This window comes from Bidens hawaiensis, unplaced genomic scaffold (genome assembly GCF_021521415.1).
Source record: "Bidens hawaiensis isolate Kalapana, Puna unplaced genomic scaffold, B.hawaiensis_p1.1 tig00000905_1, whole genome shotgun sequence".
NCBI lineage: Eukaryota > Viridiplantae > Streptophyta > Magnoliopsida > Asterales > Asteraceae > Bidens > Bidens hawaiensis.
In genome coordinates this window covers 1,118,277-1,133,558 of record NW_027491053.1, presented here as the reverse complement: position 1 = coordinate 1,133,558, position 15,282 = coordinate 1,118,277, and the positions used below count along the sequence as shown (strand labels likewise).

The 15,282-nt window shown below is 33.1% G+C and overlaps 2 protein-coding genes across 2 annotated transcripts; one reads left to right on the top strand and one right to left on the bottom strand.

Annotated features, from left to right (window-relative positions):
* Positions 1–366: 366 nt before the first annotated feature.
* On the top strand, positions 367–10,882 carry LOC143547332 (potassium channel KAT3-like). The gene is made up of 13 exons (XM_077038787.1): positions 367–554; positions 6,455–6,670; positions 6,909–7,070; positions 7,161–7,218; positions 7,325–7,642; positions 8,555–8,794; positions 8,893–8,991; positions 9,069–9,101; positions 9,763–9,948; positions 10,069–10,146; positions 10,291–10,357; positions 10,489–10,635; positions 10,768–10,882. Exons 1-13 carry the CDS (start codon positions 367–369, stop codon positions 10,869–10,871), a joined length of 1,896 nt encoding a protein of 631 aa, XP_076894902.1. The 3' UTR covers positions 10,872–10,882.
* LOC143547778 (uncharacterized) lies at positions 9,367–14,694 on the bottom strand. The gene is made up of 4 exons (XM_077039114.1): positions 14,607–14,694; positions 13,372–13,423; positions 12,871–13,035; positions 9,367–9,443 (listed from the first exon to the last, which is right to left on the bottom strand). The coding sequence occupies exons 1-3, from the start codon at positions 14,692–14,694 to the stop codon at positions 12,882–12,884; spliced, it is 294 nt and encodes a 97-aa protein (XP_076895229.1). The 3' UTR covers positions 9,367–9,443; positions 12,871–12,881.
* Positions 14,695–15,282: the final 588 nt, after the last annotated feature.

Sequence of the window (15,282 nt, the reverse complement as noted above, 5' to 3'; positions counted from 1 at the left end):
ACATATTATGCATCAACCATACAAGTATACAACAAATGTAGTAATTTCCTATTTGCCTGTCACACGAGAAGTCAAATCATCCAAGGGCCAAAACAACTAGTTTGAGTCTATAATAGTGTAATGACTAATGACACATTAGCTAATCTACAAATTTAAAATTTGTAGTTACTAAAAAAAGTCAAGCCCTATTAATATTATCTTAATTATAATGAAATCATCATTTATGTTACTTTAATCTAAGCATTGTACTAAGAATAAAATAAACCAATGTCTTAACTGCTAGTATAATCCCAACCTTTAAACTAATCAATCATCAAACACAAATCTCTCTCTCTCTCTCTCTCTCTCTCTTTGGAGTGATCGGAGATGAGAGAAATGTCATCGGAAACCAGAACCCCGGTGCCGTTGTTGTACCGGAGGCATTCGAGTGAGAAGATCATGAACAACCTGGCATCGGTTTCGAGTAGTCTGTTGCCGGCGTTCGGAACAGTTGTGGGTGGGGATTCACCTCCCCTTAGAAAATATGTCATTGCGCCTTATGATCGCCGGTACCGGTAAGTATCTATCTCTAAACAAGCTAGTTACAGCTAGTGTTTACATGTTTGAAAGTTGTACGTTAACAGGGGTGGACCCACATAGTGTGGATCGGGGTCCCGGGACACCAATGTTTTTTAAAAATTTATTAAAAGCGGTATATTAAATTTTTTGAGGACCCCATAAGATTTAATACTTGAAACCCATACTATTAATGTTGATGTGGTTTGGTGGAAAGTCCCTTGTTTTATCTTTGAAAGGTCATGGGTTCAAGTCTTACAAGGCTCAGTTTTTGGTTTTTTGTGTTAATTTTTAGTGTTAATCAATCATTTGATTGCTAATGTTGCGATGATAACTTTGGAAACATTCAAACACCTCTAAAATACATATCATTGTTTTCAACTTTATGCATGGTTTTCTTTAGAAACATTCAAACACTTTAAAATATCAGTTTTATTTTTCACTAGTTTAAGTTAATGGTTTTCAACACATGCTTATGAAAGGGTGGATCTAGGTTCTATCTCAAAAATGTTTAAGAAAGGGAAAACAAAGTGTTTATGTGTTAACCCGACCCATTTTGACCCGTTCAGGTGGTGATGAATGAAAAGAAAGTTTTATTATGATATTGTTTTTTATTATGTTCTTCGCCTCGACCCGACCTGAACAACGACCGACCCGAAAAATTTGAACACCGAAAATATGGGACCCCATTGGCAAAAAATCCTGGGTCCGCCACTGTACGTTAACCTTCAAAACGTGTGACAGATTACATAGTGTATGTCATATATCAATCAGCATAGAAACCTCCAGAACTAGTTCTTGAAAACTTGAAACTTTTCCTTGTTTTTCCCTCTAAATTGTGTCCTATATGAGCGTTACAATATATTTTCACACCATATATATGTAAGGGAGTCAAATCTTTATTTTGCTATATATATATATATATATACACTTAAGATCGACTCGTTAAAGTTTCGAATAAGCCAAGTAATTAGTTGATATATTTCTGGGTATTCTTTTAAATCCAAATACTTTTTTTTTTCACTTCTCATTGCATTCGAACGCGGAACACCAATCCATTACCTCTCATATCAGCACAACTTATGTCGACTAATTAAATCACAATCCTTATACAAACACACACATTTGATCAAATCGATCCACCCAAATCAACGGGTGTAAGTGTAACTTAAAACATTTAGGTCATGTTCGTTTCAAGGATTTGAAAGGAATTCTAAAAAATAAAATTTTAAATCCTATGAATTGATATGTTGGTTTCATTAAATGAAAGAATGAGAATGGAAACTAAATCCTACATTTCATGGGATTTTAAAATTCCACCTTAAGGATCGTTATGAAAAATAAAGAATTGTTTATAAACCCTAATCAGTACTAGGGGTGGCAAATTGGTTGGGTTGGGTCGAAACGGGCTAGGGTCGGAATGGGTCAACTAAAAAAAGGGTTGTTTTGGTTCGGTCGGAACGGGTTAGGGTCAAAAGGTTCTGGTCAGAACGGGTCCAGGCCGGAATGGGTCAAGGTCGGAACGGGTCAAAACGGGTTTCGGGTCGGGTCTTTTTTTTTTTGAAGAACGAGTGCAAAGGCGGAAACGTTTTAGTTTTTTTACATTTTTCGTTTTTGATTTATATTTTGAGTTATGATTTTTTTAATTATTTTTTAGGTGTTTTTATTGTTAATAAAACCCCTAAAAATTCAAAAAAATAAATAAAAAAAATCATAACTCAAAATATAAATTAAAAACGAAAAATATAAAAAAACTAAAACGTTTCCTTAACGAGTGAGATGGAGAATTGGATAATTTATGTATAAACTAAACCAATCTATTATTTTTATTAAATAAGCATATTGGATTTTCGTAATTCAAACCATCAACAATTGCCTGATAATAGTTCACACCTACAATTCTATCCGGAATTTCATTTTTCTTGCACACGGCAACCCACTAACATGATCATAGATTTATACTTTTCACTTTTCATTCATGAGAATATGTATATGTGGAGAAACATATCTTTCTTATAAGCGAAATTAACGAAGTGGAAATCAAACATAAATATATGATGATTATGTGAACAAGATTATATTAGTTAATAATAGTGAAAATTAGAAATATCATTGATTGAACTGAATTAGTAAACGGGTGGGGTAACATTTTAGGTAATTTAAATCCAACGTATTCTTTACAAATATGCATCCTATAGTTTTTAACATAATATATAAAATATGAACATGACGGAAGAAAACATGTTCTGAGGGAAGTTTTTAAATTATATCATCGAATGATACAAAAGGTTCAAGAGAGAGAAAAAAAGCAACCTATATAACGAATGGCTATAATTTATGTAGGTAAGGTAGTATTAAAATATTTAATGATCAAAGTTAGACAAAAAAAAATAACTGGAGTTAGCTTAGCTAAAAAAAAATATTATTTTGCTCATTTAGATTGCCGGTTATTAAAAGACCTATATTGTTAGTTTTTAAAAACTAATTTTTTCTTTTTAAAGTAAATTGTGATAGTTACCTAAATGAACAAACAAAATACATTTTTTAAGGGCGCATGCGTTATGGAAGATGCGACAAATACATATTTTTTGAGTTTAGGCTAAACGAGTTAGAATCAATTTAGAAATGAATTTACAAACATGTATGGCTAAATAGGGCGGTCTAGAGATGGTTGATAAGCTTTATTTTTATAAAATTTGTTTGAGAATTATTTTATGTCAAAACTTAAACAAGTTGATTATTTAAAAACTTAAACAAGTTGGTTATTTTTTGAAAAAGTCACAAAGCTTTAAAATTTCAAGATATGCAGGTATCAAGTTATGTCATTGAAATGTATTTGTTTAGTAGATGCTTATGTTTATTTTTTTTTTATTTTTGAACTTAAAATTTTAGATTACTGGGGTAAAAAAGAATTTGAATCATATACCATTATCTAATACATCAAATATGTTTTCTCATTTTTTTTATTTTTTTTTTGCTATTTTAAAGATAACTGATAGATAATATTTACCCTTATACTTCTTTTTTTACTTTAAATGCTTAATATTTATCCATCTAATAATAATTTCTTTTTCTGAGGCTTATTTATGCAAAAGCCAATAAATAAATTAAATATTGTGGTTTTACAATTTATTATTCGTGTTTGCTTGTTACAAAATTAGTTGTTTTAACATTATATGGTATGCATTTTAAAAGAAAAGCAATAACGCATATTAAAAGACGTAACGGTGTCATGCGCCACGTTTTAATAAATAAAGTAATTAAACTTCATCTACATAAATTATATATAAATTTATTTATACTAATAATCAAAAAGCAATAAAATAATATGTCTAAGTTACAATATGTATATTCTACATCTACAAAAATTATATATAAATTTCGTCTTCATGTTTCATGGCCCTGCATGTTAGACTTTTTGAATAATCTCCTGAATACCAAATCAGATATATGAAGTTAAATATTATTGGAGGCTATGATCATATAAATATATAAATAATAAATAAATATCATAATGTTGGAGAAAACAATTAATAAAGTTTTGTTTCAGTATAATCATTTTTGCTTTAATTGCAACACACCATTTGATCGGATCTGTCATCCTTGATTCCGGCCTGAATCATGGCTTTAAAACCCTGATCTTATGTGTTTCGTTATTTTAATTATTATATATTTCCATATATTAGTGCTTAAAGAAACAGTTGAATTATTGGAAATATTTAAATTTTGGTCAACGAAACTATATAAAAGGAATCCCCTCTAATTCAATAATCATAAACAGTAGCTAACTGAAAGTCATTAACCATATTTAGGAATAGAATCTTGTGCATATATACTTGGTGAAATGTCTCGACCAGTGGCGGACCCAGGATTTTTTGCCAATGGGGTCCCATATTTTCGGTGTTCAAATTTTTCGGGTCGGTCGTTGTTCAGGTCGGGTCGAGGAGAAGAACATAATAAAAAACAATATCATAATAAAACTTTCTTTTCAATCATCACTACCTGAACGGGTCAAAATGGGTCGGGTTGACACATAAACACTTTGTTTTCCCTTTTTTAAACATTTTTGAGATAGGACCTAGATCCACCCTTTCATAAGCATGTGTTGAAAACCATTAACTTAAACTAGTGAAAAATAAAACTGATATTTTAAAGTGTTTGAATGTTTCTAAAGAAAACCATGCATAAAGTTGAAAACAATGATATGTATTTTAGAGGTGTTTGAATGTTTCCAAAGTTATCATTGCAACATTAGCAATCAAATGATTGATTAACACTAAAAACCAAAAACTGAGCCTTGTAAGACTTGAACTCATGACCTTTCAAAGATAAAACAAGGGACTTTCCACCAGACCACATCAACATTAATAGTATGGGTTCCAAGTATTAAATCTTATGGGGTCCTCAAAAAATTTAATATACCGCTTCTAATAAATTTTTAAAAAACATTGGTGTCCCGGGACCCCGATCCACACTATGTGGGTCCGCCCCTGGTCTCGACAATGTAAAATATGACCAAATCCGGTCAACTTCTTGTAAGATGGTAAAATAGTTTATTGATCCGTTCCATTCCATAGCAATTACAATATACAAAGATGAATCAGGCTCGTGGGCCCGACATTAATAAACCCTAAATACTATAATACTATATCATCTAATAGTTTTACCCAATGTTTTCAGACCCGGCCCGGACGTCGACCCGGAAGCCTTACCGGGTCAAAGGTCGGACCGACCCGGGAGGGCGGACCGGAGTTTGACCCGGATGACGTCATAAAGAATTTAAATATATATTTACATATATATATATATAATTCATATACATATAAAAATAATAATAACAAAAAATAATAATAATAACAAACTTTAATGTTTATTTATGTTTTATACATTGTTTTTTAAATATATATGATTTATGTTTGATTAATAAAGATATCAATGAAGCTTGGTTGGTTGGCTTATGGGGTAATTATTAAAGCTTCTATCTCTAAATGACACAAGTTTGAATCCTGGCATGCACATTTCATTTTGAATTTAATAAAAAAAGGGTTTTACCGGTCGGACCGGCCCCACGGCCGGTCGGGTTTCAAAACACTGGTTTTACCAACCCACCTTTGGAAACATATGTGGAGATTGCAACTGATAGATGTTTCTAAAATAGATCACACAACACATTTCACATGATTAAATGTAATAAAAATAACATAAATGACAAACATATTTTAGGAGAGTAAATTTAAATTAGTTCAATATCACAGATGATACAACACGTTTAACATAATTATTGATAGGATTCACTAAATAACACACAACCAAAAAGATAAAATTAATGTTACAAAAAATTACGATTGATATTTAATTATGATATACTTATATATTTGTCAAATTACAAAACTAATTCGTTTTGGCAAACAGGTTATAAAAGTGTAATGTCGATCTATTAGCCTATTTATAACAATAATTTAAATGTGCTATGTTTATCATAAACGGGTTGAACTTGTTTACATACATTTTTAATCACGTCATTAACGTGCCAACCAATTTAAGACCACCCAAACCTGTCTACATCAAACTCTAAACCGTTTTAACTTCCATATGCTTTTAATAGTGTCATTAATATGTCAACCCGTTTATGACCTGAAGTTTTTTTAACTCATGAAGAGTAGTCTCGTGTTAACAATCATGTTATAATTAAGTCAAAAGAGAAGATTGAAGGATATAACTTTTCAAGTGCTGCTCACATTTTGAACCAAGAATTGATTATCAAAAAAGATTTGAATCGATAACAGAACCAAGCATAGTTGTTTGGTCATGCTCGGTTCTGTTGGCTGAGAACGAGTTTCGCACACACCCTTGTACGAGTCTTGAACTAGGTTTTCATGATTTGGTAAAACGGATGCAGGTGGTGGCAATCATTTCTAGTGTTATTGGTTATATACTCAGCATGGTCATCCCCCTTTGAGCTAGCTTTCAAGAAGGTGGCTACAGGATCTCTCCTCTACGTCGATTTGGTTGTCGACTTCTTTTTTGCTGCTGACATCATCATAACTTTCTTCATCGCATATTTGGATAAATCAACATATCTGCTTGTTGATGAGCATAAGAAGATAGCCGCAAGGTATCCTAAACTAACCATTCTTGGTACACGCCATTTACTTATAAACGAGTTGGTGGTGTTGCGTTTTATAAGTCAACTTAGAAACATGAGATCTAATTCAATGCATACATCCTCTTGTATCGTTTCTCAAGGATCCGCCTTATGATCTGACCCGTTTTGACATGTTCTCGACCTGCTCGTTTAGTCAGGCTTAGTGATAATAATGTTTCTGTACTCATAATTAATGCTATAATTTCAGATACGTCACACATATGATGTTCCCTATGGACGTGGCATCTACACTGCCATTTCAAACAATATACCGAGTACTTACAGGGAAGCTGCACCGTGGACAGGTTTTTGGGTTCCTCAATCTGTTAAGATTGTGGCGGTTAAGGCGTGTTAGTGAGCTCTTCTCAAGGTACCAACCTATAACACATGCTTTCTTTTTGTTCTAATGTAGTATGTTTGGGAAAGAAGTACATGTTACAAGCATTTGTTTTCTGAACAGGCTAGAGAAAGATACTCGCTTCAGTTACTTCATGACAAGAACCATCAAACTAATATGTGTTAGTACAATGTTACTTAAGCACTTAATAATAACCAAGCCGGCCCAGTTACAAGTAAACAGGTGCAAATGACATGTTAGACTAACATTATGATTTGGATTATCAGGTCACACTTTTTGCAGTGCACTCAGCGGGATGCTTTTACTACTGGATAGCCACTCATCATAAGATCTCACAAGATACATGGATCGGATCCATTATGAACGACTTTGAGGATAGAAGCATTTGGCTTGGATACACGTATTCCATGTATTGGTCAATTGTGACCCTTACAACAGTCGGTTATGGAGACTTGCATGCAGTAAATACAGGAGAGAAAGTGTTCAATATCTTCTATATGTTGTTCAACATCGGCCTCACTTCTTATCTTATTGGAAACATGACCAATCTCATCGTCCATAGTGCTGTCAGAACTTTTATCATGGTAAGTTTTATGGGTGTGAAAGGGTCAGTTTGGGTTCTGTTACGGGTTTGCCATTTAGGCTTCAATTTTTTTTTTTTTTGGGGGGGGGAGGTGGCCCAAAATAATGAATTTTGGTTTAAATCTTTTGTTAATTAACAATTAACCGATTATTATTCATATGGGGGCTATAATATTCAGGTAACAACACCATTTATTGAATACTCATAAATTAGATTTAACTCAAAATAAGAATGAAAATCCATAAATTATGTTGGTTTTAATTACTTGCAAAATCGAACCGAAAGTTGGGTTTCTATGAAAAAAAAAAGCAAATTGTCGGTTTTTGTTTGGATTTAGTTATTCGGTTCGATTTTTTGGCTTTTTCGGTTACGGGTCATCTTTTTTTTTTCTTTATCCGTTTGGACTTGAAACTTTTGAGTCAAAAAAAAAATTTGGGTCCAAAATAATGAATTTGGGCCTAAATACTTTTGTTAAATAATAGTTAATTGATTGTTGTACATTTGGGCTTAAAATATTCAGATAACACTATTTATTAATTTCTTACAAATTACATAGAACTCAAAATAACCCTTAAATTCGGTTTAGTTTTATTTACTTGTAAAACTAAAACTAAACCGCAAGTTCGGTTTTACGAAAACATAAAACCAAATTGGGTTTTGTTATTCCGGTTCGCTTTTTTGGTGTTTTCGGCAACAGTTTTTCTGGTTTCATGCACACCCTAGTAACTTTTTCTAATGTTAATTGGGCTACACTGTGGTAATGCTGACCCGCTTACTTTTAAACGGGCCAGTTATGAAGAATCCCCAACGAGTCAGATTAAGTTTGACCATTACTGACTCGCCTGACAAGTTTGACCTGCCCATATGGCCACATCTACTTAAGCCATCTAATCCATATTCCTATTACAAACAGAGGGATTCGATCAATGAGATTTTAAGATACGCGAGCAAAAACCGACTTCCAGAAGGATTAAAACAGCAAATGTTAGCTCACATGCAACTCAAGTTCAAGACAGCTGAGCTACAACAAGAGGAAGTTCTAGAAGACCTACCTAAGGCCATTAGATCTAGTATTGCTCAGCATCTATTCCGCAAAACCGTTGATAAAACTTATCTCTTTAAAGGCATTTCAGATGACCTCAGTAGACAACTGGTACAATTCCTTTTCTGTACAGTGCAACCATCAATGCACTGGACAGCGATCGATTTTCTATAATACTATGACACGTCTATTGTGGTTTCTGTTTGCAGGTTGTAGACTTGAAAGCAGAATATTTCCCACCTAAGGTTGAAGTTATATTACAGAATGAGATACCAACAGATTTCTATATTGTTGTATCTGGAGCTATGGTATAAATTATTCCTAATTCAAATTCGTACCTGATGTAGTGTGTACATATGGAATTCTAATAGCTTATAAATTCCAGGAGATGATGGTACACAAAAATGGAACGGATCAGGTATGTAGTTTTACTATAAGCCGCATATGATGATGATGATGATGATGATGATGATGATGATGATGATGATAATAATAATAATAATAATAATAATTAGATGGGCATAACACAACAAGATATTAATGGAATTAACCCTTTTCAGCAAGATTGTAAATGAGGTGAACCTAATATATTCTTATTGAATCAAGAAACTAGCTGATCTGATGCATAACTCTTCAGTGACAAAGGTTTCAAACTTTTTGCATACCTTTAAAACATAAAGATCCAATGGTTCACATTCTTCTGCAAGATTAAGCGTACTTAGAAAAATGAACTCGCCTGTGTAGTGTGTACAAAACAATTCTGAAATATAAAAACATTTTGTAATTAATAAACATACATATGGAACAAATATGAAGAGATAAATTTATAGTTAATAAAACAAAACAGTAGAAAGTAGCGACCTGACATGGAGATATTCTAATAACTTATAAATAAACTGAAAAACTTAACAAATAATGCATACTTTTTCGTTTATGTGAGAAACAATATTGCAGCATAATGTCTGCTGTGTGTGATGCATAACATAATAGTTGTTGCAAAAGACAAAAACTGATAAAAATAAAATGAATAAAAATAAATTGTGGTCTACATATGAATTTGATCCTTCTATATGTTTCAGTCCTTGATAAGACTAGGGCCAATGGATATGTTTGGGGAAATTGGGGTATTTTTCAACATCCCCCAACCTTTCACAGTGAGAAGCAAGAAACTCTCTCAGGTTGTCCGAATCAGTCATCATCATTTTAAGCAACTGGTGGAGTCGCTTGACGATGATAAAAAGCAAATAATGAAAAACTTCACACAGGTTGTGAACTAGCACTTCCTTGTTCAGATACATCTCTAGATTGAAACTATAAAACTATTAATGAATCTGAACAACTTAAAATGAACAAAACTGTTTTTAAACCGGATATGCTTATTTCAGTATCTTAAGGACTTAAAGAAGGAGGTGCAAGATGAGATGCCATTCTTGACAGAGCTTCTATTGGACTTGAACATGGAGGTAATTCAGTATTTCAGTGTAACACAGTTGATTCCTATTTTAGTTCACATTGCAATTAAGTGTAGTAAATGGGCTATAATACACAAAGAGAAATATATTATATATGCAAGAAAGCTATCACTTCTCTCTACATCATCATTGCAGCAAACCACACAAGTTAACGAATCAGAAAACCGGGAAAAATCAAATTATGGTCGAGAGGATAGAGAAGGTTAGTGATCTTTAATTAAGTTCACAAATAAAGAAGTATCAGAATGAAGATTTTATAGTTTTATTACCTTTCTTTTCATTTCCCAATAGACTTATTAATCTTATAAAACTAAATACTACATAAATTTTCAGGAACACCCACTTCTATGCTCAAAAACACATTCCAAATGAGGGTGGTAATTCATAGTCATCATCCACATGAGAAAACAACAGACAGCAAAAGCGCAGGAAAGCTTATCCACCTGCCAGACTCAATAGAGGACCTTCTTAATTTAGCAGGTAAGAAGTCCAGCTGCAAATTGTGTACTTTGAGCTGGAAGACTTTTTAAAGTCAAGTAGTCAACATGATGGATTTCCATTTTGTAAAGATAAATTTCTTCAGTTTTATAATGTGGTTATCTTCTCATGCAGAGAAGAAGTTTGGGAAAAGAGGAACCACAATTTTCATGGCTGATGGCTCTCAAGTGGAAGATCTTAATGCTTTAAGAGAGAATGACCATCTGTTTATATCTTGAATACATGAAAATATAAAACCCAAGTGTTTTTCTGGATAAAGAAGTTGCTTATGCGTTCTATAATGAAACACTCACAAAGTGTTGAATTTTCTTATGAAAATTTGAAATATTGGCGTGAATTATTATAAAGTTCGCTATTTATATTCTGAAGGTAAAAGAGATGATCTCTCTATATATACAGACAGATAAACAAGAATCCAAACGGGCTATGCTAACGGGCTTAACACAACAACCCAAATAATTGTATTAGTATGTTGTGGTTTTTTACAAAATTACAAGTTAGAAACCAAAAGTCAAATTAGGGCTAAAATGAAGAAAATTTAGAATTAGTGAAAAGATGAAAAGAACAAAGTTGAGGGACCAAAAGTGTTAAGTTGCCAAAGTATTATAAACTTTGCACAAAAGAGTGCAAAAGAGATCCTGAGAGAGAGAGGAGTTCCAAGAATCCAAAATTCAGTGAAACTGAAACTAAAGGAGTCCCATGTTTTAATCATTATTTAGAAGTGTTCAAGAGGTTTAGAGAGCATCAAAGCAAGGCATATTCAATTCTTTAAAGTATTTTTTTGTATAAAAGCGATTATTAACCCCAAGGGAAATTTTCAATGTTAAGATTTAAAGTAACAGTTTCAATAGCTTAGAATAGATGTTTGCGAGGTTTAATACTTGCTAGATTAGTTTAATTTGATATTTGTCAGGGATTGGTTATTTGGTAAACGCATGCTATGATTCATGCCATAATGTTCAAACCAGACCTACAATGGGTTTTTGCTGTAAATTGTGTTTTGATTCCTAATTTCTTGGTTAAAATACATAATAATAACCAATGAAATTGTTTTAGGATGACAATATAAGTAACAGAATACTTAACAGTAGCTTGTCAAGAAATTGACAATTTATGGCGACCCAAAGGGTGAAACTTATGCAACTGTTGACCAACTTGGTCAAAGACTGTTTTAACATGTTTAAAATACTTACAGGCGTATTCAAAGATCAATTTTTTTTTGTGGAAAGTGGTAAACTCAATTCTGTGATTTTAGTAGCAAACAAGTTGGGTTGACAAATGATGATTTTAAAAGATTTAAGTATAAACTCACTCAAAGTGGCAAGAAAATGGCTAAATGGATCTTTAATATAATGGAATATTTGGTCACAGAAGGTAGAAACTGTTCATAAGACCCTATTTGAGGATTAGAGCATATACAGCCTAAGTGTGTGACACCATGTAGATTAGGTATGAAAGTTGAAAACTTGGCAATACTAGAAACAGAGAAGAAACCGTGTGGCCAAGGTAACGGACAATACAAACGGGATATACAACAAGATGTATGATTTTATATCATGCTTTGTAAGTAATTGGTTTTATGATAATCTCATTTATATGTATCATGTATGTCATGCTAATTATAAGTAAATCCACTCTTGTTGTACATGCTAAAATATCCTAATTTAGTTATTTAATATGTTTTGTATGAAATTGAAAGTAGACCTCGAGAGGCAATTGCATACGGGATATTTTTCTAAATGGTAAATGAGTTGGGATTTTAGTCCCTAAGAGGTGATAAGGCTTTCAAACAAAATTCCCATGAAGAAACACAATTGGGATGCTGAACTTCCTAAATGGAAACATTTTTGGACAATAAAGTTCCTAAGTGGAAAGTTGGACTGAGAGTATATTCCTTAAAAGTGGAAATAAGCATGAGATATGAAGCCTTTAAATGGTTCTATGTCGGAAATGATAATTCCCCAACTTCTTGGACTAGTTGTACTAAATCCTGTTGTAAAAAGGTGCTATAGTCCAAAATTCAAATTTATGTATTAAAAAAATGGTTTGAAATTTGGGTGACGCATATAAAACCATATATATACCGAATGTTGTGTGCAAATATGTATGCAGAATGTAAGATCAAATGACTACATGATACAGTGAGCCTTAAAACACATTTTTACAGCTTTTATTTTCATGAAAGATTAAAAGAAGTTCTCAAAGAAAATGGCTTACCAGAACTTTAGCTATTCTCTCCTGTTGTTCAGCATGTCTAAAACAGAGTAAGCTGCTTTCTGGAAAAGCTCTTTCTCTTCCTCTAAGGTTCTTTTTCTCTCAAGAGCTGACTCATTGCATTTCTCTATGTCTTCTGTTACTCCGCTCAAGCTTTGGTCAATTTCACTGTGAATAAAAGAAACACGTACAAAGGCCATGAAAAAAAACACATGTTTTCATGATTGAATACAATCACACACACATACACAAAAGAACAGTAGCCACTAAGATCACTGCTTGGATTATATTGAACTAACATAAAGACACCAGAGTCAGAGCAAGGTATTTAAAAAAATTAACAAGAACTTAAAAATGAGACATATTACTATATTAGTAAGAACTAAGTGTGATTTGACGCATAATCCAGATTCTAAGAAAAACGTCATTCTTGGCAAGAAGCTTTTTACATTACAGACCATTAATACAACGTTACTATTCGTTTCCCAACTGTGTAATGCTCACCTAACCATCTTAAGCATATTCTCCATTCCAGCTTGCACTTGCTGCGAAAGCTCTGCAATTACACAAGAATGTCCAGTTCTTAATTAAGATGAAAACAAAACCATTCAAATGAGCAGAAATAAACCTTCCACTTTGATGAGTTTGCATTAATTAACATGTAACAATCAAATTTATGGCACTCTAACAACGAAGTTAACATATAAATCGGATAGGAGCCTGTCATCCATCATAAATCAATAGTGAACTTACTGCATTATGCTTTTCTTACTTTGTATTCTTGATAGCAATTTGTTAGTTTGTTACTGGTTTACTCTATCCTTTTGTTTTCTTCAACTTATAAGTGAATAGATTGACATTCATGAATGTGATCCGGTGTCTAATTTCATGGTAGCTAAAGGAAAGAGGTGAGCCAGATTAGATATAAACTATACACATAACTGCCTTTAGAACTATGTAACTAAAGGCAGTTACATGTATTGTAATAAACTAAACCGATCACCTTTTTCCTTTAGCCAACCATGAATTATACAACAAATCACATTCATAAATTTCTATCTGTTAAATCATAAGTTGAAGAAAGCAAAACTCTAGAGTAAAGTAGTAAAGCATTAACATAACAACCTGCTATCAGGAGTACAAAGTTAGGTAAATCAATAATACAATAAGTTCACCGTCAATTTATAATGAGCTCCTATCTGGTTTATATGTTTTAACTTCACTAGTGTAATTAATTATTAAGACACTCAAATATACAGATCTAACAATAGGGATAAGCATGGTACTTGTAGGCTAGTTCAGAGATCAACAATCACATTCCGATGTATCCAACTTAATGACAGTTTTCAAACAAGGAGATCTGACAAACGTGCAGAGAAGTAAGGCAAAAGTGCATCAAATAACTAGAAGTCTCTGAATGTGATAGCAAGGAGTGAGTGTATCACTGTCTGTCTTATAATAAGACTCTATAATGCGATTACATACTGACTGAAATAGCACGCCCTAACATTCATAAATAAGTGTACCTAAAACTAAAACTGATCTAGCGTAACTAATACCTAAGCAGAACGTTGTAACAGAAAGAATATATTATTATTATTATTATTATTATTATTATTATTATTATTCAGTGAGATGCATGAAATTGCTAAGAAATTAGATTAAAAATATACAGATTAATAATTCGAATTGGAATTGTACGTTGAAGAATAATTATTGATCAATATACGAGAGAGTACCGTAGATGACGGAGGAGAGAGGAGAGTGGCCGTCGGAAATCGGAAGAGGTTGAGAGGCATCGTGCCGCGGTGAGGAAGAAGACGCCATTAAAGCTTGCTTTCGAACAAAGAAAATGTATGCGGGTTCAGCCTGGTGCGTCAAACCGTTAACAAATGTTTGATTACTGTGGAGGTAGGCTCCTGAACACCAAGAACGAAATTTACTTGATATACATTACATGTCATATTGTCATACCGGTGCCCGCACGCGCAGCCGTGTATGCGCAAAGACAGCCGGTGTTAGTATGTGTAACCTCGCAACAGTGTATGCGTAGCCCGTCGGTGGTATGCATTTAACGTGGCATCGAGCATGTAGCCGGTGCCAATAAACGCGTCACATAACACCTATGTGCGAGCAATCCGGTATGTATAAACAATCAGCTTATAGATTGGTTCTATCGTCATTTAGTCCGCAAGGTCAATCATGATTTCAGTTTTTCAAGCCCTAGGTGCTGAAGCAAAAGTATGTTGATGACATTGATCTGCGCACTGGGTGGAGAAAGTTAGTTCTGAAGGTGAAGACGCCTCACACGTTGAAGAAAGTTCCATTGAAGGTTTTACCGCAAAGTCTTTATAAGAATTGCAACAGGTGGTATTATGATGATAGAACTGGCGAAGCAGTGATTATACTGGGAAC

What these genes read in the sequence shown, in the direction of transcription:
- LOC143547332 (XM_077038787.1), top strand. Translation starts at nt 367, where the DNA reads ATGAGAGAAATGTCATCGGAAACCAGAACCCCGGTGCCGTTGTTGTAC. An exon ending in CCTTATGATCGCCGGTACCG is followed by an intron (nt 555 to 6,454) that starts GTAAGTATCTAT and finishes AAACGGATGCAG; the next exon opens with GTGGTGGCAATCATTTCTAG. An exon ending in ACAAAAATGGAACGGATCAG is followed by an intron (nt 9,102 to 9,762) that starts GTATGTAGTTTT and finishes TATATGTTTCAG; the next exon opens with TCCTTGATAAGACTAGGGCC.
- LOC143547778 (XM_077039114.1), bottom strand. Translation starts at nt 14,694, where the DNA reads ATGGCGTCTTCTTCCTCACCGCGGCACGATGCCTCTCAACCTCTTCCG. An exon ending in TCTCTCCTCCGTCATCTACG is followed by an intron (nt 13,424 to 14,606) that starts GTACTCTCTCGT and finishes GTGTAATTGCAG; the next exon opens with AGCTTTCGCAGCAAGTGCAA. An exon ending in AATATGCTTAAGATGGTTAG is followed by an intron (nt 13,036 to 13,371) that starts GTGAGCATTACA and finishes TTTTATTCACAG; the next exon opens with TGAAATTGACCAAAGCTTGA.